Below are 27,809 nucleotides of genomic sequence, written 5' to 3' on the forward strand. Positions count from 1 at the left end.
GCCGGCATGTAACCTTGCAAGTGTAACCCACAGACCTACTGTGGTTCACTGTCCCATGAAGTGGCACTTAGACCACTACAGTGAGAGATAAGAACAAGGGTGCTCTACAGCCTAAGCTGAGAGTCAGTTGGCTTTATAGCTCAAGCTGTAGAGGCTGCTACACTGAGGTCCCAGATTCAAATCGGTTTTCCAGGCAGTTACACAAGCACTGTGCAGTCTCTCTGAAAGGTCCTGTTGGGGGTGACACTGGTTCTCCTTCCTGGCCTCATTCTGCTGTTGTTTCCTGTATTCTGCTATGATTGCTGCAGACCAGAGAGTTAGGTATATGATATGGAAACTGTTCTGGAGTAGGGATCAGGCACGAGGTCATGGGGCGGCCTGTTATGATGAGGATGTGACATGTAGCTTTTTCTGGGATAAATTAAAGTGCAGCAATAACATAACCAAAGCTCGGGTCCAGGGGTTTAGATGCTTCATAGCATTTCCAATTTTCCTAACCAGTCTGCTAATACTGCCTTGAGATATCTGCATGGGAATGCCATCAATGCAGGGTTCTTGTCCCTGCCGCAGTGGTAAGAAGTGCCTGGTGTCATTTCCCCTGCCTAAGAGGGACCTGTTAGCTGGAGCAGCTCTTAGCACCTCTCCAGGGAGCCTCTCTGCAGTGTTGTGCCAGAGCCTGTAAGAGAATTAAACAGCCAAGAAGGAAACCTCGTAGCAAGAGACAAATGGTAAAATGCCAGAGTGGGGCCCAGGGCACAAAGCTCCAAGGAGAGTCTCTGCCAGTTGCCAAACCCAAATAGTTATGAACCATCTCACTAACTTGTCTGTGACAGTAAAGGCCTGGTGTGCACATACTGCTGGGACTCCATTAAACTGAAAAAGGAGGGGCACTTTAGGGATCATCTGACATTCCCCTGTAGTACTGATTGAACCTCTCTAGTCCAGCACCTTTGAGACCAGACTGGTGCTGAACCAGGGGAGACCCATGTTGTCTAGCAGCATTACCAACACTTCTGCTGCTTACTGGGTTGTTAGAAAACATGTAGGGGCCAACTAGAACTAAGTAACAGCACAGAACACAGAGCCAGGGCTGGTGGCTGTAAGCAAAGTTGCCCCCTCCCCCCCCCCCCATGATAAGGACACCAGGCTAACTACAATCATGCCAGACCAGAGAGTGCCAGAGTGAAGAGGTTCAACCTGTACAATGATTTTCAATAGCTACTCTTCACCTGTTCCCCAGTGGGCAGTGCAGAAAGTTGCTCCTAGCAAAGCTCTGGGCTGCCCATGTGCTCAGAGGCTCAGGTTTGATAGACGATTGCTTCTAGCTCCCCATAGGTGACAGCACCTCTGCTCTGGGAGGCCAAAAGTGGCTCCTTAATCTTTCTTCTGTTCCACTTGTGGCTGCTGCCCTGCAGCTTTCCTGCTGAGGTTGGGCTGTCGGGTGAGAAGAGCAAGATGCCAGCCAGGACATTTCTATTTAGAGCTCTGAGGCAAAGGTGCCCTTGCTGCACTGTGCACCTGCTCTGCTGCCAATACCCTCCCCCTTACTGGGGTTGCCAGATGGTTTCAACAAAAATACCAGACGCAGTTGACATTACATCCCAATCTACATTACATCTGATTTAGAAAATACCGGATGTTTATATTTTCTCAATTTGTTTCCTGAACAGAAAGCTCAAATACTGGACTGTCCAGTTCAAAATCGGAGACCTGGCAACCCTACCCCTTGTCAGCCACCCTTCCCGCTGCTAAATGAGCAGCGTCAGAGCCGAGGGGAGGGAGGTGGTGGCTAGTCTGAAATCCTGCTTTCTTCCTCCACCACCAATTGCTGCAGCTCTGTTGCTTCCCACTCTCAGAAACTCTCCAGCTGTGCTTCTCAGTCTCCTCGGTGCTTGGAAATACAAGAAATAGCAGCAGCTCCCGTGAGCATGAGGTCACTCCATCACATGGGCGCTTTGGGGAAAGAAGGAAGCAAAAAGCCACATCTCTTAGCAACTCTGGGCATCTTCCCTAGTCTGCCAGCCCTGGAGCTGCTGCTGCTGCTTCAGTTCTCCCCTCCGCCTTCAGTGATCTGCTGCCTCCAGATTCCTCTCCCTGTGTCTTCTAACCCCAGCTGCCTGGGGATGCTGCTGAAATAATCCCAGGGATTCTGCTTCTGTCCCTGGAACAAGCTCAGGGATTCTCCCCCAGACATTTTCATGGGAAAGGCTCATCAGTGAGGGTAAGTATGAACCGTGTGTGTGTGACCATGTGTGTGAATGGGCCTGGTGAGGAGGAGAGGGATGGTAGGAGGCAGCCTGTCCTGGCAGAATGAGCATGGGGCCCACAGCCAGAGACTTAACATTTATTTGGGCATAAACTGGTCTTTGCCCAAGAAGCTTTTCAGCCCAAATAAATCTGCAAATCTTTAGGTGCCACAGGGCTCTATGTTTTTGCAGATACACACCAACAGGACCACCCCTCTGAGACCAGCCAGAGGCTGCTGCTTTCCAGCGAGTAGTCCTGTTCAGTGTGAAATGGCACAGTTGATGGGGATTCTCTGCTCTCTTCCCAGGAGCCTACTGCCTTCTGCTCCCCCTGGAGTACTTCTGCCTGTGTCTCCACCAATTTACTCTGGCACAATGTGTTTAAAAAAGAAACCCTGTTGCTCGCCAAAAGGGAAGGCGGTTTTACCCTGCAGGGATGAAGTTCACCTTGGATGAAGTGTCTGCTCCCTCCTCAAGCAGGAAGGAGTCTGCCATGCTGGGGGCCACCAATTACCCTGGGGGTTGGAAAGAGCAAAGCCCGTCAGTTGAGCTTTAGTCATGGCAATGTTAACACACTCGCTTTCGGAGAGCAGCTGAAGAAATGTACATCCATGGCCACTGAGCAAGCCCCTCTCCCCTGCTCTGTCCTAGTCATGTGCTCTCTGGGTGTGGCTGTGTGAAAAGGAAGATGAGGGTCTGGATCCCTTGTTGCCTGTTGCTTTCCTGCGTACCCTTTTCTTTCTGACCCTTCCTGCTAGGCTGTGACCAGGCTCAGGCTGCTTGGTTCAACTCTAGCTTGTCTTGGGACTTCCCCTGCAAGAGGCTAAGCAGGGATATGAAGTAGATGGAGCCTCAGTGCCCAGCAGAGGGAGAACTGCCTGGGAAGAATTCTGTTGTGTTTATTGCAGTGGAATAAGTGGTCTCAGAAAGTCAAAGGAGTTAGCGTGACCCTATTACTAACTAGCACTACTTAGTTAAATGTGGTCTCTGTTTCAAGTACAGAGACCTTGATTTGTTTAGTCCCATGACAAACATCCTTAAAAAAGGATATCCAAGTTTGCAGGTGCATTCATTGGAACACAGAAGTGAAAAAGGATGGAGAACAAAACACAAAGTATTTTCAAGGCAAAAAGCCAAACAATCCAAACTTAACTCAGTCCCTTTTTCAGTGAGGTTATGTCTACACTGCCCCCATTTTGTGCAAAAAATATGCAAATGAGGCAAAGCATGGAATATTGCCATGCCTGATTTGCATAATTAATGAGGCTCCGTTTTTGCGCAAGAGCTGTTCTTCCTGAAAAAAATGTGGAAGAACAGCTCTTGGGCAAAAGCCTCTTGCGCAAAAACAGACCCTCATTAATTATGCAAATCAGGCATGGCAATATTCCATGCTTTGCCTCATTTGCATATTTTTTGCACAAAATGGGGGCAGTGTAGACAGCCTGAGAGTATTGCTGGTACGGTATGACTGTATAGGGAGTGAGAAACAATTGCTAATTTGGAAGGATCATTACTGAAGATGGAAGTGTAACCCACACACCTACTGGGTGTGGTTCACTGTCCCATGTAGTGGCACTTAGATCACAAGATAAGAACAAGTGAGCTCTACAGCCAAAGCTGAGCACCAAATGGCTTTATAGCGCAAGTAGGTGGCTCCTACATAAAGCTCCAGAGGTCCAAGGTTCAAATCCCCCTGGTGGCAGTTACAGGTCAGTACCAAACTAGCAAGAGTAAAAGTGACATTGTTGAAAAATAAACATCTGGGCTGCGTCTAGATTGGCATGATTTTCCGCAAATGCTTTTAATGGAAAAGTTTTCCATTAAAAGCATTTTCGGAACAGAGCGTCTAGATTGGCACGGACGCTTTTCCGCAAAAAAAGCCCTGATCACCATTTTCGTGATGGGGGCTTTTTTGCAGAAAACAAATCTGATCTGTGTGGCCCTTTTGCACAAAAGCTTTTCTCAAAAGGGACTTTTGCCCGAATGGGAGCAGAATAGTATTTCCGCAAGAAGCACTGATTTCTTACAGTAGGAAGTCAGTGCTTTTGCGGAAATTCAAGCAGCCAGTGTAGACAGCTGGCAAGTTTTTCCAGAAAAGCGGCTGATTTTCTGGAAAAACTGGCCAGTCTAGACACAGCCCTGGTGAGAAGGGGCATAAATCTGAGGACTAAATTCTTACTCTTAAAACCTTATATTTGGTGTGTATTAAATAAAGGCTGTGAAATATGGACTTTCAAGCAATCAATGTCAAACTACAATCCTTTGAATTATGGTGTCAGAAGAATTCTGAAACTCTCATGGCTTGACCATGTAAATAACAAAACAGTATGGGAGATGACTAAACCTCAGAAAACACTAGTCAGAGATCTCATGAAAAGGAAGATTTGATTTGCAGGGCACATTTTACAGGACTCCATGGGGGTTGCATGTTTTTTAAGCACTGGCAGGGAAAATCGATGGCAGAAGCACCTGAGACAGAAGAAGAAGATTTTGGATGGATGATGGATTATCCTGGGCAGATTAAGGGGACTACTCCATCCACAAGGAGATTAGCAAAGGATGGTACAGAATGGGCTAGCTTAGTTGCAGACTTACTAGCTCCGTGTTTCAGTGCTGAGGTGGGCACTGTTAATGATGGTTACTTTTTTGGCTTTTGGCCACAGAGGTACCGAAATGGAAGGGAGAAAGGATAGCCAGTGAAGGGAAATGCAGGTTTTTACAGCATTCTCCGGATACACTATTGTTACTCAGTCACAGCCTGATGGGTTGGGCCATTGCACTTGACTCTGGCTCACTTCCCCAGTCTAAGACATCGACTTGATGGTCACTCATGTTCCTCTTCTTCATTAGTCCCGCTTTGGCGGGGCAGAGCTGGATGGGCCATTTCAGCCTGTCATGCTGGTGCCCTGCATTGAAGTTGATTCCAGGGTCGTGGGAAAGCCCAGAGTGAGAGACTGAGGACAAGAAGAAGATGGTGGCAATGGAAGAGAACTTGCTAGATACACGTAAGATCTGTTCTATCAGGCAGGGGTCTTCACTTGTCCCGGCAGCCTCCCAGTTGGGTGGGCTGGAGGCCCCCATGCTCAAGGTTCACCAGTGACAGGCAGAGTCTCTGCACAAAGAAGAACTTCACTGACTTTTGCTTTATGGAATCCCCCATTCAATCCCTCCAATGCTTTCTAAAAGATGCCAAGGGGGGGGGGAGTGATGGGTGACCCACCCCCTTATTACTTTGTCCAGCACTTAGGTGTAGTATCCTACACACCAGTTTGGGTCCTTTAATTTCTGTTTCCATTCTCCTCTATGTTACCAGTCTCAATTTTAACACAGGCCTCCGATCGAGTCAGTAAAGCGTTTTGCTTGGATTAAACCCATCTTCATGCCCTCTTGTACCTTTCTCTGTAGGCACTTTCAGTTCTAGAGATGATGGTAACATTTGTGTGACCTTTCCCCCACAGTCGGCCAGTTGAGCTCACAATTGAGGGGGGCTTACTAGAGCTGGGTTATTACAACATCTCCTGCAGCAGCACTTTCAGCGCAGGGAGGAATTTCTGAGAGAGGGATGGAAGATCCTGTCTCATTCCTGGAAATGTGCCAGTAAGAGAAGCAGCCCCAGCCTCTTCCTGCTAAAGCCCGAAGGGAAAAGAAGGAAACGTGACCACTGAACTGGGGAAGCCAGGACAGGTTGGTGAAGGAACCTGCACTTACTTCAAGGGTGAAGGCAGAAGAACAGTGGGAGCTTCTCCCATGAGAGTTAGGTTGAGGGGTCCCCTGATACCTTGGAAGAAATTGAAGGGTGAGCAGCAATGAATCCCCAAAATAGCTAGTACCAGGAGTGAGGACTACTCCAGCCCCAAGCCTTTCCCCCACCCCAGACCCTAAGGTGCGAGCCTCAGCTAGCTGCAGCTTTGAAAGAGCTGTGGTCTAGCACAGATCCCAGGCACCTTGCCACATACCAGAAGACATGGGCTGTTGTTGAAATGTGCTGAGGCAGCAGCTTGAATAGCTCCCAAAGAGCAGAAGGGCTGTCTCTCCTTTTTCCTTTCCCATTTCCTACTGTTTGGAGCTGAACTGGTGTAATGGCCAAGACAAGGCAGGGCTGGTGTAGACACAGTGTTCTGGCTGCCTGTCAGGTAGACCTGAGCAGGGTGAGTTAACAGCTCCTCAGTGGATACCATCATCCTTGCCATAGTGCATCATACTGTGGGGAACATCATAGGACTCCCACTTCATCCTAAAGCAGGAGAGGCCAGAGTCCTTGGAACTGTATGCTGGCCTATGGGGCTGTGTTACCACCACCACGCAGATTTGAACCTGGGAACCGTGGAGCTTAGTAGAGAAGCCTCTACAGCATGAACTACAAAGCCAGCTGGCTCTCAGCTTAGACTGTAGAGCTCCCTTGTTCTTTTCTTATCTCTCGCTGTACATGGTCCAAGTGCCACTACATGGGACAGTGAACCACACCCACTAGGTGTGTGGGTTACAGCCACAGAGGCTGTGCTTAGTCAAGCAATACAATCATATCCAGCAGCTTGGAAGGAAGGGGCTATTACTAGGGTGAATACCTCTGTATCTGCTTGAGGTGGAAGCCAACAGATATGCTGCTGTGATTCTTGGCAGGATTCTACATGGCACAAGCCTTTCCTGGCCTTGTGGTTCCCTGCACATGGATAGAGACCCTCCTGCCCCTTCCCCTGCTGGATCACAAGGAGGGTGGTGAAGCACTGGAATGGGTTACATAGGGAGGTGGTGGAATCTCCATCCCTAGAGGTTTTTAAGTCTCGGCTTGACAAAGCCCTGGCTGGGTTGATTTAGTTGAGGTTGGTCCTGTTTTGGGCAGGGGTCTGGACTCAGTAACCTCCCGAGGTCTCTTCCAGCCCTAGGATTCTATGATCGGTCACCTCTGAACCCCTGACAGAACTGGACTCTGGAAAGAGCTGTTCTTGGGATCAAAGCACCGAGCTGGGAGTCAGGCTCTGGCTTCTATTCTCCACCCTGGCACCAACTCCAAACAAGTCACTTCCCCCTCTGGGCTACAGCTCACCCCAGCACTACAGGGTGAAATGGTTCCTTGCTCCTTGTCCAGAAAGTGCCCTCTAGGCATGGGGATTTATTTGAAGGCCTGTCTTGCCCACAGATGTGAGGTGAGGACAGAGATCCAGACTCCAGCATAACTCTCCTGCTCACTTTAATCTGTCCCATGCCAAGTGCTGCTGAAGCCCCTTACTCAGAGCTCTGGGCCAGGGCAAAGGAGTCAGAATCATTCTGGGCCCAATTTCCAGAGATGCTGAGCGCCTGCGGTTCCCCCGATTTCGGTGGGAACTCCATGGTTCTCAGTGCATCTGAAAATTAGTGTCTTTTATTTGGAATGCTGTCCCTAGACTGAGCCTACAAAGGCAGGTCCACATGCAGCCCTCAGTCCACTGCAGCTCTCCTTCCAATATACTACAAGTAGCCAGGACAGTGCTGAGGGCTGGTTAGCCCAAAGGGGTAGGACATGGCTCCGATGTGGTCACTAAACTTCTACTTGGTAAAGTTACTGGTACATCGTTGGCTGGAAGTCTTGGGGGCTGCAGCCCACCCTGCCTGCCCTGGGCTCAGCTGCATTTAACAGGAGTGGCTCACACACTTGCCATGGTTGTGCACACACAAAAGTAGGCACCCGTATTGTTTGAAAATCTGACTCTGAGGTTGTAATTAGACTGAATAAGTATCGGAGGGGTAGCCCTGCTAGTCTGTATCTGCAAAACAACAAGGAGTCCTGTGACATAAGCTGACAAAGTGCGGTTTTATCCACAGCAGCTTTTGCCCTAACAGATGTATTAGTCTTTAAGGTGTCATGGGTCTCCTTGTTGTTTTTAGATGTAATAGTTACTGCTGCAGTGTGATGCAGGGTGCTGTTCCCCTCTCTCCTAGAGCTGTTGCTCCAAGCTGGCTGCAGATTCAGGCAGCCAAAACTTTGGAAGATTTTCCTTGTAAGGGCTCAAGACTACTGGGGGGGGGGGGGTCAAAGAATTGTGTGCTGCCCCTGTATGCCAGATTAATACCTTCTGTGGGCAGGTGCATAGTTCAGGGCTTTCACACCTCTGGTGTGAGCCCAGAATTAGGTGCCCAAACCTCCTGGCAATGACTCCCTGGGTATAGAATCACAGAATACTAGAACTGGAAGGGACCTTGAGAGGTCATCAAATCCAGTCCCCTGCCCTCATGGCAGGACCAAGCACCATCTAGATCATCCCTGACAGGTGTCTGTCTAACCTGCTCTTAAATATCTCCAGTGATGGAGATTCCACAACCTCCCTAGACAATGTATTCCACTGCTTAACCACCCTGACAGGCAGTTTTTCCTAAGCTCTCCAACCATGTAGTATCCCTGGGCAAGTCACTTCCCTGTTCTCTGCCTCAGTTTCCCCAGATTGGGGGTCTATTTACCTGCTCTGCAGGGATGGATGGGGACGAAGCCTTGGAAGGCGGCAAGTGCAGAGGAGGGTTACATTTGTATCCCTGTATCCTCTGGCAGAGCCGTCCGCCGCGCAGGTGGACAGCTGGCCCGGGCCTCGCCCTCCCCTCCCCCTTCCGCCGCATTGCTGTCAGTAGGGCCAGCTGCGGGCAGGCTGATGTCACCCGCTCCGAGCTGCAGCGGGCAGCCTCTGCCGAGCCGCGGCCCGCGGGCAGCTGCTGCCGAGAGCCCGCTGGGGGAGAGGGAAGAGAGCGAGGCAGCACGCCGCGGGCTCGGGGAGGGGGCGGCTCCGGGCGGGCGGGCAGTGATTTGGGGCGCGGGCGGAAGGCGGCAGCGGGGCCGGTGGCTGCAGAAGAAGCCCGCAGAGGTAGGTGCTCGCACTGCAAGCGGCCCGTCCCCCTCCCCCTCCGGGAGCCAGGCCCGGGACGCCTCCGCCCCCTGCCCTGGAGGGGCCGCGGGCAGCTCCCCCCTGCGCCCTGCCCCCCCCCCCCCCCCCGCGCTCCCAACCGGGCGCGCCCTTGCCCTGGCCCCCAGCCGGTGGATGCCCTGTGATCTCTCCCTGGCAGGGAGGGGGGCGGACCCGCTGCGCGCCCCACCCTTCCCCGCCTGCAGACAGCAGGATGTGCCTGGATCCTCCCTCAGCCACCGCGTCTGCTTCCCCTGCCTCCCCCAGCCCCCTAGACTGCCTGAGAGCTCTGGAGGCAGGACCGGCTCTTTGTACAGCGCCTGGCACCAGGGGTCCGGGCTACGCCGGGGGCCTCGCTCTATTGCAATGAGATGAATGGGCGGAACAATCCGTGACCACGAGGCCATCTGACCCCAGAGGGCTTGTCTGCCTCGGGGTACTGCCCTGAATGGCTATTGCGGAATAAGCGCTTCGGCGCTGCGGACATTCTAGTCCTGGGTTCTGGAAGGGTGACGGCACAAAGCCCCTGCTAGTTCCAGAAGGCAGCGCCTGACTGCAGAATGCTGGCCGCATGGGGCGCTGTTCTGCACCCGCTCGTGTGCCCTAGCCCAGAAGGGGCCCACAGAGCATCAGGCCGAGCCGGGAAGAGGCCTTAAGAAGATGTGACTGTCTGTTGCAGGGACACACTGAGGCCAGCAGCAGCTCTCCAGCTGATTTCCAGGAGAGCAGGCTCTGCAGTTTCCTCAAACTTGTCTTCCTGAAATCTGATCGCCTTGGACTCCGGACTGTAGTATTGCCAAAGCCTCCCTTTGTCCACTAGGTTAAGTCTCTCAAGGTCAGTCTGCCTGCCAGCCACCCAGCACCTGACTCCCTTGGGGGGCTAGAATGGACCTGCTTGCTCCCACTCTGCGGCTGATCCCTCCCAGCTGGCCAGTCTGAGCTCATCTTCTCACTGTTGCTCTGCCCCAAGCAGTGAGGTGGCTTCAGTTGTTGCCCTCACAGGGAGTCAGCCATACCCTCCCAGCCTACTGGTTTTTCACGTTGCATGCCCTGCTTCATGCATGCATTCTCCCTCTGCGTGTGCTGTGTCTCATAGCTGCATTGTGCTTTGGCTTTGTGCAGACTGGTTCCTGCCAGCATGGACGGTGTGCCCCCTGTGCCGAGGACTTGAGTCCATTGGTAGGAGTCCTTTGTGCCACAGGCACCAGCAGGTAACATTCACTGTACAACTGAGGCCTGACAAGCAGAGAGAAGCCATGGTGAGTCATTCAGTATTTTACAGGGGTTCTCAAGCTGCTTTGCAGAGAGCAGGCTGGTGACCCGCAATGGTGAAGGGGGAGATGGGGAAGTGGAACCACACAACGGCCAGTCCAGTGGGGTAAAGGGAGGTGGGTTTGTGTGACAATCTCTTAGTGTTGATAAGGGCAAAGTAAAGCAGGTTGGAAAACACAGTCCCAACAGCTGCTGGGTGTTTGAATGTTAGAGCGATTTGAGAGTGTCACGCAGCAAGCTCAGATGGGTTTCATTTAATTGAGGTTACATCTGAGATTGATCCAGTGCAGTCCAGAAAGAACAGCTGCTTTGCCACCCCCTGTAGATGGTGAAGAGACAGTAGTTAGGTCCCTTCCTCTGGAGAAGTGCTGACAGTGTCCAGGCCTTATCTGAAGGCCTCCATCCTTCTAGTGTGAGACAAAGAAACTCCTTTTTGGAGGGAAAATTCTGTCTCCCAATTATTTTTACCCTATATTGTTTTCCTCTTTACTAATGGAATTTATTTTGGGAGCCCCAGTTTACCTGGTTGATGAGCAAAAAAGAAGCTGTAATCCAATCACTATTACTAACAGCTGTGACTTCTGACAGTGCTTAAAAGATCTGAAAACGTCTTTCAATAGGTCGTTATTTCATTCATTACAGCGTTCATCTGTAAAAACAAGTATCCCTTAGCAGTCACTCTAGTTTTGTTTATAACATCCTTCTGGAGAAACGTTTCGCAGTATAAGGATGGGGGTGTCTCTTCCCTGTTCTAATAAAATCAGGTAAAAAGTAGAGGTAAAGGTTATGCACATCTCATCATTGAGTTCATTGTTCCAGGGGAGGGATCATTCGATGATTCCCTGTTTGGTTCATTCCCTGAGAAGCACCTGACATTGTCCACTGTCAGAAGACAGGATATTGGGCTAGGTCACCAAGCAGTCGATCGCGATTGACTGGTCAATCATGGTGGCAATGCCAGTCGATCTTGACACAGCGTTCCCAGTGCTCCCTTGTTCCCCCCTACCTACAATGAGGAGCCCGCGCTGCCACTACAGCCTCCCACCCTTCACAAAATTGTAGCCAAAGCCAGCTTCTTGTGGCAGGGAGGGGAAAAGTCCTGCTGCTCCATGCCAGATGTGACTTCTCAGGAAGCATGTCCTGCTCCTCCCCTCCCCACAGCAACGTGCGCACTTTCTTGTGCACCAGGGAGGCGGTGTGTGTGTGTGTGTGTGTGTGTGTGTGTGTGTGTGTGTGTGTGTGTGTGTGTGTGTGTGTGTGTGTGTGTGTGTGTGTGTGTGTGTGTGTGTGTGTGTGTGTGTGTGTGTGAAGATGGCAGCAGAGGATCCAGAGTAGCTGGATTTCTTAAAGGAGCTGCACATGCGCTTCTTTCAGTGCTGCCTGCAGATCCTTCCTGAGAGATCCTGATCCCTGGAGACCCCCAGGTACCAGCCGAGCTGCCCTTGCCCCCACTTCCTGGCCAGACACCCACCAGCACCCTGCCCCCTCCCTGCTGGCCAGACACCTACCTCCAGCTTGCTCCTGTACCCTACCTCCCACCCAGATTCTGCACCCGCATCTCTATTCCACACACTGGATCCCTCATTTTTGGCCCCACCCCAGAGCCTAGTGGGGCCCACAAAATCCACTAACCCTGGAACCCCAGAAGAGTTAAGTTGGCCTGAGGCCTTGAACCTCAGTCCTACCTACCCTCCACCTCATGGGGCTGGAGTGCCAGGGGAGTGAGGGGTGTCAGTTGGAGCCACATCAGTGAGGGGTGGGTTTTTTTTGGAGGGGTTGGTTTTTTGTATCTTACTTGTGTGGTCCCCAACTGATTTTTCTGTGGGTCAGTGGCTGCCTGACCCAACAAAATGTTCCCCACCCCTCCCATAAATAAAGACAATGCTGAAACGTTTTGTGTTGGACATAATATTTTATTTAAAAATGAAGCCTGGCCAACAAGCCCCCAGTTGAGACCAAGCCCCCATCTGGCTGCAGAATCATAACTCTTCTGCACCCCCCACAAACTCCAACCTTGAGCCCATCAGACACCCAACCCCCTGTCTTGAGCCCCTCATATACCCCAATCCAAACTCCTACACCCTGATATCCACATGTCTGTGGCTTACTTAGCACCCCAACCCTCCACCTGACCAAAACACTCTCCAGCCTGAGCCAGCATCTCCTTCTCCACCTCCTCCTGCATCCTGATTCCCTCCCAGGATATGTCTAGACTACATGCCTCCGTCGACGAAGCCATGTAGATGAGTTTACTAGACATAGGAAAATGAAGCGGTGATTTAAATAATCACCGCTTCATTTACATCAAAATGGCCGCCATGCTGTGCCAATCAGCTGTTTGGCGGCACAGCGGGGCAGTCTGGATGCGCCGCGGTCGACAAGGGAAGCCTTTGTCGACTGCTCCGTTATGCCTTGTGAAATGACGTTTACTGGAGCGGTCGACAAAGGCTTCCCTTGTCAACCGCGGCGCATCCAGACTGCCCCGCTGTGCCGCCAAACAGCTGATCAGCAGCCATTTTGATGTAAATGAAGCGGCATTTATTTAAATCGCCGCTTCATTTTCCTATGTCTAGTAAACTCATCTACGTGGCTCCGCCGATGGAGCCATGTAGTCTAGACACACCCCCAGAGCTTGCACCTCTCATCCCTTCCCATAGCCAAATCCCTCATTCCCACCCCAGAGCCCGCCCCTCCTGTCTCAACCCAGTGAGAGTGGGTAAGGGATGGGGACAGCAAGTGATGGAGAGGAGGGGAATGGAGAGGACAGGGCCTCAAGGAAGGGTGGGGTCTTGGGGAAGGGATGGGGTAGATCTTAGCTTGCCCTGACATTAAAAAGTGATCTTGGGTGTAAAAAGGTTGGAGAACACTGGGTTAGATGGAACATTGGTCTGACCCAACATGGTCATTCTTATGTTTTTTGCCCATTGTTTCCAATTAAAGGACAAAGAACTTTTTCGTTTCCATGTATACATAGGGCAATACACAAAATAAACAGGTTTGTAGTAAGCAATGAAAGAGTGGTGAGAGATTAACATACAGACTTCAGAAAAGGTTAATATCTACTAGCACAGCTATAGATACTAGATGGACTGTTTCCACTGGGGCTAGCTGGGGTTGGTCCTGATTTCAGCAGGGGGTTGGACTCAATGACCTCCTGAGGTGTCTTCCAGCTCTATGATTCTATGATTCCTGCTCTTTGCTGCCTCTTCCCTCCAGATCCTGCTCCCACTTACTCCTCTCTGCCCCCTCACTGACTCTTATGACAGGTAACAGGTGGGACGGGCATGTCCCCCCGCCCAGCCTCTCTTGTTCCAGGACCCCTGAGTTAAGAACTCCTTCCTGGGCACCAGAGAGAGAGGTCTTGGCAGTCCCATCAGTGGTCCTGAGGTGTGATTGTCCTTGGATTTCAGCCATCCCTGGTGGCAGCCATTATTGCCTTTCAGCAGAGCCATAACCACCATTCCCTGCCTGGCTCTGGATCCTGCGCACATGCAGCTCTCGTCTCTGTGAGGCCTGGGTGCTTGGCCCTTTTGCCAGGAGCTCACCTGTCCCCAAGGGATGCAATCCTGCCCTGGTCAAATTCCATGGGAGCTTTGGCATTGAGGTCAGTGGGTCAGGGGTCTCATCCATGGATCCAAAGGTGAAAATGGTTCCCCTTGGTTATTTTCTCAGGGTGAGCCCCAGGGATCACATCTCTGGCTGGCTGGCTGGGATCCCAGCCTGAGGCAGTTTACTCCCCGTTAGCCCCCTGCCCCTTGCTGTCGGTCCTCTCTGCACTCCCCCGACTTTGCCAGTCATCCCTCTGCCCTCTTCTTGGTCATTTGTTTAGAAGATCCTCTTCCTCATTCCCTCAAACCTCTGCCAGCTCAGGTGCCCAGCCCTTGTTTGCTGGGAACGGGGCCGTTCTTCTCAGCCCAGGGGCTCCCGGGTGGAGCTGGGCCCGCTCTGACTCCCCGACGTGCCTTGTCCCGCGCAGGCCGACGCCTCAGAGAACACGAGGAGAAGCAGGCGATCTAGCTCACTGAAGCGCAGGTTCCTCTGGAAGCTCCGCCAGAAATGGAAGCTCCTTGGCCTCTTTGAGATCGACAGGGAGCACGAGTTTTATGGCCTCACCTGCATGCTGAAGGTGGGGCTCAGGGCTGCCATCCAGGAGGCCATTGACAACCCACCTACGGTGAGTATCTCCCAGGGACGGGCTCCTTCACCGCCCAGCTGCCTGTCCCTACAATGAGACTCTTCCACAGCCTTCTCCTCCCCCAGGGGGCTACCCTGGGTGCGCTGCTGTGGCAAGAGTGTGTGGCCTCCAGTGCACTCCCACCCTGATCCTGCTCTCCTCCCACCTGTCTCCCCCAGTCGAGGACCCCCAGTGCTTTGCATCCCCATGGCACCGCGGGGGAAGGGCTATACCAAGGCTGGTGGCTCTGCCCAGCGAGCAGCCCGGTGCAGCTCTGCACAGGTGATCCGAGCAAACTCCTGACGGACACCTACCAAAAGGCCTCTCCTCTGCTGGGGGGAGAAAGGGCTGCCCAGTGGGGGTCTCCCTGCCCCTGCCCCCAGGGCTGGGAGTAGCTAGGGGTCTGTGTCTTGCACACACCAGCTGAAGCGCAGGGTTGGTCCCCATCCCAGCCCCTGCAGCATTCCCAAGACCTCAGAGCTCACTGGATGTTGTGAGGCCTGACATTAATGGAACCCCATTAACGTCGCTGCCCATGCAGACCAGAGCGACTGAGGTGGGACCCCCCCCCCCCCCACGTTAACAGGGCGGGCACAGCTGCAGAGAGGGCCTTCAGTGAAAGGCCTGAATCATCATAAGAAACCTGCCAGACTTGGGGCTGTAAGAAGCGTTGCCCTTTGTAAATTGAGTGCTCTGTGCCAGAGGGTCGAGATCCTGCAATGAAGGGAACCAGAGACGCGTGAGGCCGGTAGATGGGGGGGGGGCTACCACCACTGAGGACATCCTGTGGCAGGGTGGTGACAGCTGGCCAGCAGTGGGGAAAGGAGGTTCAAAAGGAAGGCCCCCCTGTCTGTCAGTTCTCACCACAGCAGTGGTTTAGAGCAGAGGAAATGAGGGGGAGAGATGGGGCAGGCCAAGGGCAGGGTTGAGTGCAGAGGCTGGCGTAGTCCCTCTTGTCGCCGCTGTCCTCGCACTCCCAGGCCGATTTCCCTCCAGCTCGTTTCACGTTTGCATTCTAGCTGTGTAGGCGGGACCATTGGGGAGGCTGGTGAAGCAGCGAATGTGAATGGGGAGAAGTCCCCTTGTGGAGCACTCACTCTCTGTCTCTCTCCTCGCCAGGAAGCCCTGTGCGAGGCAGACTGCAAGGCTGTGCTGAAGCAGGCCCATGAGGTAGGAGCTCACCCCAGCAGGGAGAAAGCACAGGCCCCGTTCACTCAGACCGGCCTGGCACAGGATTCCTGAGCCACTCCTCTCCCTCCACAGGGGTGGGCAATAAGTGGCTCGCGGGCCACACGTGGTTCACCTGGGTTAGCCCTTGGAAGGCCACCAGATGCTTTATTTAGCTGAGTGCCCGCAGGTCTGGCTGCTTGCAGCTCCCATTGGCTGGGAAGGGTGAACTGCGGCCCACAGGAGCTGCAAGCAGCTGAACATGCAGACAGGCAGGTAAATAAAATATCTGGCGGCCCCTGGCAAACAGCGTCCAGCCTCTGGTTCGCTTATTGTCCACCCCTGCCGTGCACGCGAGCCACACACCTAACCATCCATCTATCCCCAGGTCCCTCAGAGCCGCAAACACCTCCCTCCTCTTTTCTACTGCAGCCACCCCACATGCACCTATACGTCCCGCCCCATAGCCGTCCCTAGCCATACCTTCCCATATCCGTGCATCAGTGAGGCACACACATACCCCCGCCGCCAGTCAGCTGTGCTGCTCCCTGGCCCAGACGGAGCCATGTCTGCATTCAGTAGCCTCAAGAGAGGTCTGAGATGCTCTTGCCAGTCCCAGCTCCCCGCCAGCCTTGTGGAGCAGCAGAGGAGAGTCCTTCCCCCGCCTCTCAGCTGACTAGGGAAGGTGGGGTGAAAGTGCTTGGCAGCCTGGCGTGTGCCCCAAGTAGCACGGTGTGGTTGAACCTGGTTTTGCCTCGGGTCACTGCAGGGCTTTGAGATGCGTACGTACGGTGGCCCAGCCTTCGCTCACTTCAGGCACTCGCTGGGCATGTCGGAGAAGGAATACCAGCAGTCCCTGTCCTCCCGCAGCTTCTATCTGCAGTTCATCAGCAACTCCAAGAGCAAGGCTGACTTCTTCCTGACGTGAGTCTTCCCTCGGCTGCAGAGCCCTGCCTGCCCTCTCTGAGAGCTCAGTGGTCTCGGTCAGCGGTTTTCAACCTTCTTTCATTTGTGGACCCCTCCAAAATTTTGAATGGAGATGCAGACCTCTTTGGAAATCACAGATGGAGTCTGCAGACTCCAGGTTGAAATTTAACCTCAGGCACTCCTGCCAAAAGCCCACTGACCACATGGCGACAGGAGAACGTTGCAAGGCAGAATTCGGCCCAGAAATCTATTAGTGCTGTGCCCTTCAGAACTGACTGCCTAAGCAAACCATCAATCAAGCAGATAATTCACTACTGACTAGAAAGATCTGTAGTGATTAGAGATCCCCCCGTAACTGACCTGTGTAGTAGCAACCAGCACCAAATACGCTGCCTCTATTGTAAAGTGGGGCATTGGGTGACCCCTTTGTGGCTTGTGTGTGCACATCCCCTGCTGTGTGCCCTTGGCAGTAGCAGGAGGGAGAGAAGCTGGATTTGTGTTTTGGGAGACTTGCAGAGATACCCACTAGGTTAGGGTGTGTAGGTGTGTGCTGCATTTGGGCCTGACCTAGTGGATATGTCAGACCGTGTGGGTAGTGTCATGGGCTTGGGGAGAGGAAGCTACCCATGTGTTAGGTGGGGATCTGTCTCGTGTTTGGTCTCCTGGGGCGAGGTGGTTTCCGTGTGGGACTGGGAGCCTTGCTGGGTGTTGTTTCTCTCCAGTCTATGGGGATGGGACCCAGGGTGTGGGCATGTCTGAATTATTGGAGGTGTCTGATATTCCCTAGCAAAGGGCAATATCTCCTAGCACCACTCAGGAATCCAGAGGCTGAGCAGGCCTTTGCAGCTCCTGCCCAGCAGTGCCCAGAGAAGGGAGACACGTCCCATGTATGTCTTCGTGGCCAAAATCAGCATGTCCATTATCGCGGCTGTGGGGGCGGGGTGAGGGGCATACATACCGAGTGCAGGTGACACGTGTGTCCCATGCGTGCCCGAGGCTGAGTGTATGAGAACATGCCTGGGGAGCTGGGTGTATCTTGGAATCCGACTGGTTCTGATCTGGAGGGGAGGACATCTTCCCCCATCCCCATTAACAGCCTGGGCTAACGCTCAGCCTCCTCATGCCGTAGGAACAACAAATGCTTCTTCCTGAAGACACAGAGTAAGAGAGAGATCCGGTTCCTCCTCTCCAACCTGCCCAAGTACATCCAGCACCTTGAGAAATACCCCCACTCCCTCCTCGTCAAGTTCCTGGGTAAGCCACCTCTGACATGCGGGGGGGGAAGGCTGAGGCTCCGTAACCCCAGGGGGAACAGTCCAGCCTGGGACGGTACCTCACAGAGAGGGACATGGCACTGGGGAGGATCTTGGGGGGCCTTCCGAGGCGGAACATGACCTCACCCGTCCCCTGGGATTTTGCATGAGCCAAGTTCCCATTCAGGGGAGCATGGACCAGAGGCCAAGGCTGCCTAGTGAGGATCTAACAGGCTTGGGCTGGCCAGTGTATTGGGCCAAACTGCTAGGGGCTCTGGGCTCCAGCCTGGGGAGGGCCCTCATCTCCAGCAGATGGCTAGTCCCTGCTCTCAGCCATGCTGGCCTGGTGTCCCCCTTGTGGCCATACCTGGGTAGTGCCTGTCTGGCTACAACGGTGCTTAAGGTTGCAGGGCCATTGTATCCTGGGCACAGTACACAGCATCTCTGCTGGTTAGTGGGGGCCAGACTGCTGATCTCGGTCTGTGTTCTCTGAGCTTTCCCCTTGTCTCCTCCCTTCCAGGGGTTCACAGCATCATCGTGGCCCAAGAGAAGAAGGTAGGTTCCACCTGCCTGTCAAAGTCCATGTCCTGTGCCACCAGGGCATCTTTGGTGCAGCCAGCTCCATGTGTGTGATGGCTTCTGTCTCTTCTGCTCTCTCTTCTAGAAATACTTCATCATCATGCAGAGCGTGTTCTACCCCGAAGAGCGGATCCTCCAGCGGTGAGTGCCAGGCCTAGGCAGCAACAGGTTTCGCAGCCTGAGATCAGAGGGATTTCTACAGCCATTTCCTCCCCAGAACAGCGCCCTGCCTTTGCCGGCTGCCCTTCTGCAACTTGAGTGTCCCCTCTGCCCCCCGAGCAGAGCTACTCCCACGTGTGCCATGCTGCAGCCTTGTGTCCACACACCCTGGGAGTGCACAAGCAGCACCAATACAATGTCACCCTCTGGGAGTGGCATTCTGCAAAGGAGAGGAACCTACTTCCTGGGAAAATAACTGAGCATTACTAAGTCCCGGGGCGTAACCCCTTTGCACCCTTAGGCTGTGCAGCCCCAGGAGAGGCGTCACCTGTCCTAATTGCCATGTGTAGGTACGATATTAAAGGGTGCCAGGTGAATCGCTGGACGGAACCTCCCTCCGAGGGCAGCCACGTCATCGTGGTGCTGAAGGATCTCAACTTCGAAGGAAATTCCATCCACCTAGGTGAGTGCATCCCTGGTCAAGCTCTGGTGAGGCAGGGCGACCCCCTAAGAACCCACCCAGCCATCTGCATTCAACCCACTCTTCTGCATCTGTCTATAGCCCTCTATCTCACCCAGCAGAGCTAAACCTCCTCACCGCATAGGACCGCATCTGGAAGGCTGGGAATTACCTTAGGGTGGTGGGAGATAGAGAGACTGAGGAGAGAGAGGGACCCAGCTTAGCGCTGGAGAAAGATGCAAGATCCCCTCCCCCAGCCATCTTGCCAAAGTGCCTCAGAGCTGGCCTGAAGGCAGCCACCTCTAGGGACAGCAGGTAATTCAGTCTGTGTCTTGAGTCACTCCAGGCCCCGCTGCTGAGGCCACTATCATGGGAAGCCTGTTTGTGTTGCAAGCTGGTTTTCTGACAAGTAGGAAGGGGATGGAACTTCCTGTCAAAACAGCCCCTTGAATTGTTGAGACGGGGTGGTTTAAGGCTGGCATTCCTAGAGTTGCCAACTCTGACTCAAGCTATTCTGGGAAGATACGACTAGACTGCGGGGCAGTTTTGGGACACTGGAGGTATCCTGAAAAAAACTCTGCCTCATCCAGAAAATACATTTGCTCTTCCGCTTTTTTTTGCGGAAGAGCAAACACACTCTTTCAGAAGGCCCTGTATTTCTCGTTCCACAAGGAAGAATGGGGCTTTCGAAAGAGAGGTTTTTTTCCGAAATTTGGCTCAGTCTAGATGGGCCAAAATTTGGAAAAGCCTCTTCCAACAAAAGTATTGGAAAAAGATATGCAAAATGCGGAGCGCTGTATCTTTTTCCAATAGATTCTCGCAGTCTAGCTGTACCCAGAGATTTTTTTCCCACCAATGTGACATTCTCTCATTTTCTTAAAACAAGAACATAAGAAAGGCCATACTGGGGTCAAACCAAAGGTCCGTCTAACCCACTATCCTGTCTTTTGATTTTGGTCAATGCCGGGTGCCTCAGAAGGAATGAACAGAACAGGGAATCATCAAGTGACCCACCTCTGGATACCCACTCCTAGCTTCTGACAAGCAGAAGCTTGAGACACCATTCCTGCCCATCCTGACTAATAGCCATTGATGGACCTACCCTCCATGAATGTATCTAGCCTTTTTTGAACCCTATTACAGTCTTGCCTTCACAACATCCTCTGACAAGGAGTTCCACAGATTGATTGTGCATCGTGTGAAAAAAAATGCTTCCATGTTTTTGTTTTAAACCTGCTGCCTATTAATTTCGTTCAGTGACCCCTAGTTCTTGTGTTATGGGAACAAGTAAATAATTTTTCCTTATTTACTTACTTACTTATTTACTCTCTCCACACTAGTCATAATTTTATAGACCTCTAGCATATCCCCTCTTAGTCATCTCATATACCTCTAATAATTTTTGTTGTCCTTTTCTGAACTTTTTCCAGTGCCAAGATATCTTTTTTGAGATAAGGTGACCACATCTGCATGCAGTATTCAAGATATTCTGTCTTATTCTCTAACCCTTTTTTTAATGATTCCTAATATTCTGTTTGCTTTTCTGACTTGCACACCGAGTGGATGTTTTCAGAGAACTATCCACAATGACTCCAAGATCTCTCTCTTGAGAAGCTGTAGCCAAATTAGTCCCCATCGTTTTACACATATAGTTGGAATTATGTTTTCCAATATGCATTACTTTGCATATATCAACATTAACATTCATCTACCATTTTGTTGCCAGGTCACTTGGTTCTGTGAGGTCCTTTTGAAGCTCTTCACAGTCTGCTTTGGACTTAACTGCCATGAGCAATTTGGTATCATCTGCAAATTTTGCCTCCTCACTTTTTACCCCTTTCTCCCGACCATTTATAAATACTAGCATTACCCGTCCCACTGCAACGGTAGACTTACACGTGGCCTCCTCCATCCCCGCTGCTCCGGGGATGCTGGGACGTGCGCGGGCTCTTCCCCTCCCCGTGGTGGTGGTGGGGGCGGAGGCGTTCTTGAGGCAGTCCTCCTTCTCCCCTCCCCGTAGTGGGGCGAGACCTCAGCAGAGGGGCAGGGCTGTAGGTGGGGCTGGGGGCTGCCTCCCCCTAGAAATGTTTCAAATTTTTTCAAATGTTCTCTGTGACAGATGGCGTAATGGACGCCTCTCCTTTTATAATAGTATAGATATTGAATAGCGTTGGTCTCAGTGCGGACCTCTGCAGGACACCACAAGTTACCTCTCTCCATTCTGAAAACTATTTATTCCTACCCTTTGTTTCCTGTCTTTTAACCAGTTAGTAATCCATGAGAGGATCTTCTCTCTTATCCCATGACAGATTATTTTGCTTAAGAGCCTTTGGTGTGGGACCTTGTCAAAAGCTTTCTGGAAATCTAAGTACACTCTATCCACTGGATCCCCCTTATCCACATGTTTGTTGACCCCCTCAAAGAACTCTAGTAGATTAGTAAGGCACAATTTCCCCTTACAGAAACCATGTTGAGTTTTCCCCAACAAACTATGTTCATCTATGTGTCTGTTCTTTTCTATTGTTTCAACCAGTTTGCTCAGTACTGAAGACTTCCTGGCCTGTAATCATCTCTAGAGCCCTTTTGGCGTCATGTTAGCTATCCGCCAGTCATTAGGTACAAATGGTGATTTAAAGCAGGGGTGGGGAAACTCTGGTGTGGGGGCCAGATTAGGCCCCTGGCTTGCCTGGATCTGGCCCTCCAAGACTCAGGGCCGCCCCAGGATTGGGGAGTCCATGGACTCTGCCAGGAGATGCTGGAAAGGCCCAAACTATAACAGGGTTCCAGTAAGAACAAAGTAAGTTTGAGGAGGTTAGGTCCATCAATGTCTACTAGCCAGAATGGGCAGGGATGGTGTCCCAAAGGAAGGATGTACATTAACATTTTAAGACTAACCAGTGTCCCTTAATGATAGAAATGTAGCCATGTTAGTCTGGTGTAGCTGAAACAAAATACAGGACTATGTAGCACTTTAAAGACTAACAAGATGGTTTATTAGATGATGAGCTTTCGTGGGCCAGACCCACTTCCTCAGATCAAGTACTGGAAGAAAATAGTCACAGCCATATATACCAAAGGATACAATTAAAAAAAAGAACACATGAAAAGGACAAATCAAATTTCAGAACAGAAGGGGGATACGGGGAGGGGGGAAGGTAAATATCTGTGAGCTAATGGTAGAGACAGGAGAATTGGCTCAGCTGCAGATTGGGCCCCGAATCCATTACAAGATGAGGATCCCCGGCCATAACCTCCCCATTCATTACTCCCCAGAACTAGCAGCCTCCTCTGCCTCTGCACTGCTCTCACTCATTCCCCCGTGACCTTTGCTGTCACTTGATTTCGCTCTCCCCTCTCTGTCTCCTTCCACTTCTGCTGCCTGGCTGCACCCATCTCTTCTTCACAAGCAGCTTTTTCCCCTCCAGCTGCAGCTTCTTCTCCTCCTGATCCCGCTGCATTAGAACTGGGGGCCCTGCCCACTGCTCTGTTCCCTTGGGCCTTTTCAGAATGCTGCCCTGCCCTCTCTCATGCTGTCTTTGCGTATGTCCCATCCCAGCTCAGACCCCCCCCCCGGCCTGCCACTGTGTCTGTCAGCCTCTGCTCTCTCCTGCAGGCCAGCAGCGCTCCTGGCTCATCCGCCAGATGCAGCTGGACACGCAGTTCCTGGAGGAGCTGAACGTGCTGGATTACAGCCTGCTGGTGGCGTTTCAGCCCCTTCATGCAGACGAAAAGAGCCTGAACCTGTCCTTCACGGACATGGTCTTCAGGACCACCAGGTGAGTGCAGAGGGAACACGCTGCCTCTTTCTCAGCCAGCCCTCTGCTCCTCCTGCAGCTCTGGCTGAGTGGGGGCAAGCAGGAGACACTGCTAGCTCTGCCTCCCATCACCACGCCGTGTGGGGTGAGCCTGCCTGAAGCCCCACATCTCTGAGGGGCAGAAAGCCTCGGGGTCGCAGGCCCTAATTCTCAGTCACAGCATTCCTCCTCTGTGGCCAAACTGGAGGGCAAGGCACAGGGGATGCGAAGCTCCTGGTGTGAGGCACAGTAGCCTCAGAAGGGCTGCTCTACCTTGCACTCTTTCCCGCTGATGTTTACGAGCCATAGGAAGCAGAGAGTCCCCAGCCATGCCCTTCCCTTCTGCATGCCCTGCCTCTGGCGTGCTCATAATCTCCTGCACCCACTGGGAGCAGCCTAGCCCAGAGCCCTTACCCTAGCTACATGCTGTCCTTCCACTGGGGCAGGGTCTCAGGGACTCTTTCCCAAGCCAAGAGGCATAAAGGGGCCTTCGTGTAACTGAGAATCAGACCCACAGTCTGTGACTGTAGCTGACTGAATCTCAGGAACCTGCGAGCCCCCAAGGAACCAAGTCAGTGGGGAACTTGCAGACCTGCCTCTGGTTCCTGGCACTTTGATCTGGAGTGTCCCCAAGATCTCACCCATTCGCTGTCCTGGTCTTTCCCTGCTGCAGGTCCTTGAACAACCTCGGGAGCTGCCAGCCCACCTCGATGTCAGGGATCCTGGAGGAGGAGTCGGACATGCTGGTGTCTGAGATGATGGGAGAAGCTGACCTCTACCGACTGCGTGAGCGGTACTCCGGGATGCAGGACGTGGGCCTCCGAAACAGCGCCATGTCTGATACTGAGCTGGCCCAGATCCTGGCCCAGAACCGACGCCTGCTGCCCAGATGCAAGAGCCCTCTGCACTTGCTGGATGGGCCACAGTTCCGCTACTTCATGGGCATCATCGACCTGTTCACCGTGTACTCCTTCCGCAAGAAGCTCGAGCACCTGTGGAAATGCATCTGGTACCGGGGACAGACCTTCTCCACTGTCAGCCCCTCGGATTATGCCAGGCGCCTCTGCCAGTGGGTGGAATCACACACTGTATGACCAGGACTCTGCATTGGGGCAGAAAGTGGAGGCAGCTTCTCCAGCAGCCCCACTCACATGCTGGGAGAGTTACTAGCTCCCAGAGGGTGCTGCAAGCTGCCTGCATCTGGTCCCTGCACCTGCAGGGGGCAGGCTGCTGTGCTACAGGAAGGCAGAAGGAACATTGCCAGTGTTCTGAGAGCAGGCTGGGGGCATCAGAAACTGAGAGTGGGAGACGCCGTGTTCAGGCAGGCAACAGCTGTCCTGCAGCGTGCTGTGGGGATGGGGTTCTGTGTAAGTGCCACATCTATCCAAGGAACCCAGTAAATGGGGACTGTGTGAATCAGCTGCCAGTTAGCATTGCTGCGGCCGGGGGGGGGGGTCTCCAGGTGCACCAGTTTACATCTCGGGGAGGGGAGTGTAAAATAGCCATTGATGGTCCCCAGATCCTCTCTTGGGACAACGAGGGACAGGAGATGTGGAAGAAAGGGCAGGGGCGGCCTGAACTCCCTCCCTCCATCTCAATCCCAAGCAGCTGAAGCAGAACACCATCTCCCCGGGGTTCAAAAGGCACCTGATCAATCAGACGCAGGTTTCTAATGACAGACTTAGCAGCCAGAGCCAGTTTGTGCACTGAAGTCGCATCTAGGCTAGGTGGAACCTGCCTCCTCCTAGTCCCACCTGTCTTATGCCCTGAACTCCCTGGTCCCACTGTTCCAGTGCTGGAGCATGTGTGATGAGGAGCTAGCTCCTGAAAGCCCGCCTTTCCTGCTCTCTGAAGCCACTGCCCTGTGCTGAATGATTTTGGATCGAGGGCTACGCTCCTAGCTCTACAGCTGGGCTGGGGTATTTCAGAACCAGGCGCCACAGCGAAGCTGCTCTCCCTGTGTTAGTTTGTCCGGGTGCAGGGAAGTCCGGGGGCTATCTACTGCTACCGCAACCCTTGGCCAGGAAATTCTGGGGCCCTGAGCATGCTCCTTGAGATGTGACTTTCCAGCCCAGCTTCTTGTGCAGCTGCAGCTGAGTCCGTGCTGCTGATGTGCTGGTCATGCATTAACTGGGGCTGAGTGGGTGGTTGTGCGTTGGTGTTTAGACTCCCTGTAGCCTCCTGGCAGGAATGCCCATCAGCAGCTGCCGAGCCTGCTGTCAAGTGGCACTGGCAATGCCGACTGTGGGCAAAGCCAATGGGATTCCCCAGTCTGCCAGGGAAACCCCATTTGTTTAAACCACAAACCTTTGGCCTCAGAGATCTCAGAGCCCAGCCAGAGACCTATGGAAGGGTCAGTGAAAAGGAAAAGAATGTGTCTCGGGGGAGGGGATCTCTTAATAAAAACAAATAATTTTAAACCAGGGATTCCTTCCTGCAGACCCCCAAGAAAATGCAGCTTCCTGGTCTTGTCTAGCAAGGAAATTCCATATTTGAACATGGACACCTGACACGATGCCAACCCCACACAACACAAACCTTTCCGTGGACCACAAGCCAACCACCCATGATGACAAAGTGGGTGCAGGAGTGGGCTGGGGTGGGGGAGTCAGTGCAGGAGGGAGGGTGCAGGAGCAAGCTGGGGGTGGGAGTCTGCACAGGAGGGTTGTGAGTGAGGATGATGGGGTAGGAGTTTGGGCATGAGGGAGATGGGGGCACTTACCTGGCTCTGTGCCCCCCTTGCTTCCAGACAATGCCCCCCACTGCTCCCATTGGCCAGGATTCCAGCCAATGGGAGCAGCGGGGAAAGCTTCCAGGCAAGAGCTTTCCTGAGCTGCCATTCCCCCAGCCAGGGGGAGGGGAAACTGCAGCATGCTGAGCCGCTTCTTCCCCCCACAAGTGGGATCTGTCCTGCAAGACTCAGGTAGCTGGCAATGGTGCTCCAGCCTTGCAGGGAGGCCGGGACTGGAGTGCCAGTGCATGCACCTCGCTGCAGGGCAGGATCAAGCCCCAAGCCTGCAGCCCACCTGCAAGATAGTCAGGGACCACTAGTGGTTCATGGACTATACCTTGCGAACCACAGTTGTAGCGTATGGCACTGAGAATCAGGATTCCTGGGTTCTAGGCCTGATACTGACCTTGCTGTGTCTCAGTTTCACCACCTAAGGGGATAAAGATATTTGTCTGCCTAACCATGGGTAGGACGAGGCTTTGTTCATTAATGTTAGCAAAATGCTTTTAACTCCTGGAATTAAAGGTGTGACATAAGGTCTTGTCTACACATAGAAATTTCATCAGTTGAACATGAATCACTTTATTTGTAGTGTGGTAACCCCTGGGAGTCCTCATGAAAACCAAAGAACTTATCATTCGGATGCTTCTTTGTATTTGGACACACTTACATCGCATCTGGTTTGTAGCACTTTATAAGTGGCATAATCCCGTGTATAGTTTGTGGCACAAGCTAAACCAGGGGTGGGCAATAAAATGATGGTGGTTCACCAGGGTTAGCCCTGGTAGGACACCACCACTTTATTTACCAGGGCCTCTTCAGTTACGAGGGCTTACAGCTCCCATTGGCTGCAGAGCCATCTCCTGCAGCTCCCATTGGCCAGCAACAGTGATCGTGGCCAACAGGAGCTGCAAGTGCTCATACCTGAGCAAAATTGTCATCAACCTGATTTAAACCAAGAGAAGACTGTCCCCCACAAAATTGCACTAATGTACTATCAAATTGCACCTTTAGTTTGATATGTACAACTTTGTATAGAACAGGCCATAGTGCAAAGAATTATCCTTTGCCCTTAAGTGCTGATTTTAGGCTATGACAAGAGGAAATGTGTGGGGGTGTAAGACTGGGGTGTGATCTGAGATCTGAATTTGATCTGATGATGCTTCCATTGGGTGCCAAATGAGCTGTGTATTAATTACTGTCATCTCCCCTGAGTTTCCTGAGCTGTTCTTTACATGGCAAATTTTGAAGGCAACTCAAGGAGAAGAAATGAAACAAAAAGAGACTCGTCTGTCTTCTCATAAGTGCTCCAGACTGCTGCAGATGACTATGCAAGGAACCATGATAAAGTCAAACCTTCCACCACATGTGCTTAGTTCTGCCTACAAAGAAAAAGGAACCTGAATTGGCTTTCAAGCGATCTTTTGGATATAAATGTCTACTAAGAAAGCCCTTTAGAGAATGGCTGCTTTTCAAAAATGGTTTAAATGAATGAAATTTGCTGGTTAGGGCTCAATCTGATCTTCTCACATCCCCCAAATCCAGCTGGGATCAGCGGATCATCTCATGGGGCTCTCAAACAGGCTAGCGATAGGGAGGGTGGTCTTGTGGTGAAGGCCCAGAACTGAACTGTGACCGGGGGAGCTGACAGTCTCGCCAGGGTGCTGGGTAGAGTGAGGAGGGAGGGTGGCTCCATGGTCCCAAAAGGGGTGAGGGCAGGGCAGCCTGTCCTCAGTGCCAGCCCAGCACTGCCTACAGCGCACTGCGTGACACTAGCGATGATTTAAATGGTCTGGGGCTCTGGGCACCCCCATTACCATAGTAGCAGCAGGGGTGGCCAGGAGACACCAGCCCTTTTGAATCAACGGGCCTCACTTTAACAAACCAGCTGCAAACTTTCCTGTACACCGGGGGTAGGGAACCTAAGGCCCAGAGGCGGGATGCAGCCCCTGGCTTGTGTTGATCCAGTTCCTGAGGTTCAGCGCCCCCCCAGCATTGGGGAGCCTGTGCTGGTGCAGGCTGTGGGGCTGGGGCACACAAAATATACTAGCCTGGTTCCCCCCAGGCTCTGCTGTGTGAGGGGACTATGGGGAGCATCTTTTCCAATCAGTGAGTGGTTTTTTGTGGGTTTGGGGGGGTTGGGGGTTTTTTTGTTTTGTTTTTTGTTTTCTTATCACTTGT

The 27,809-nt window shown here is 52.5% G+C and overlaps 1 protein-coding gene across 2 annotated transcripts; it reads left to right on the forward strand.

Moving 5' to 3' along the window:
* The first annotated feature begins 60 nt into the window (after positions 1-60).
* PIP5KL1 (phosphatidylinositol-4-phosphate 5-kinase like 1) lies at positions 61-26,190 on the forward strand. 2 transcript variants are annotated; one of them, XM_014580194.3, is made up of 12 exons: positions 61-2,221; positions 9,792-9,947; positions 10,235-10,371; positions 14,361-14,558; positions 15,678-15,728; positions 16,495-16,649; positions 17,782-17,906; positions 18,426-18,460; positions 18,570-18,625; positions 18,994-19,106; positions 22,717-22,879; positions 23,571-26,190. In XM_014580194.3, the coding sequence occupies exons 3-12, from the start codon at positions 10,369-10,371 to the stop codon at positions 23,989-23,991; spliced, it is 1,320 nt and encodes a 439-aa protein (XP_014435680.1). In that variant the 5' UTR covers positions 61-2,221; positions 9,792-9,947; positions 10,235-10,368; the 3' UTR covers positions 23,992-26,190. The 2 variants fall into 2 exon arrangements, with proteins under 2 accessions (XP_014435680.1, XP_006136393.1); XM_006136331.4 differs by lacking the exon at positions 61-2,221 and adding an exon at positions 8,717-9,073.
* The last annotated feature ends 1,619 nt before the right edge of the window (positions 26,191-27,809 follow it).

This window comes from Pelodiscus sinensis, chromosome 22 (assembly GCF_049634645.1).
Source record: "Pelodiscus sinensis isolate JC-2024 chromosome 22, ASM4963464v1, whole genome shotgun sequence".
Lineage (NCBI taxonomy): Eukaryota > Metazoa > Chordata > Testudines > Trionychidae > Pelodiscus > Pelodiscus sinensis.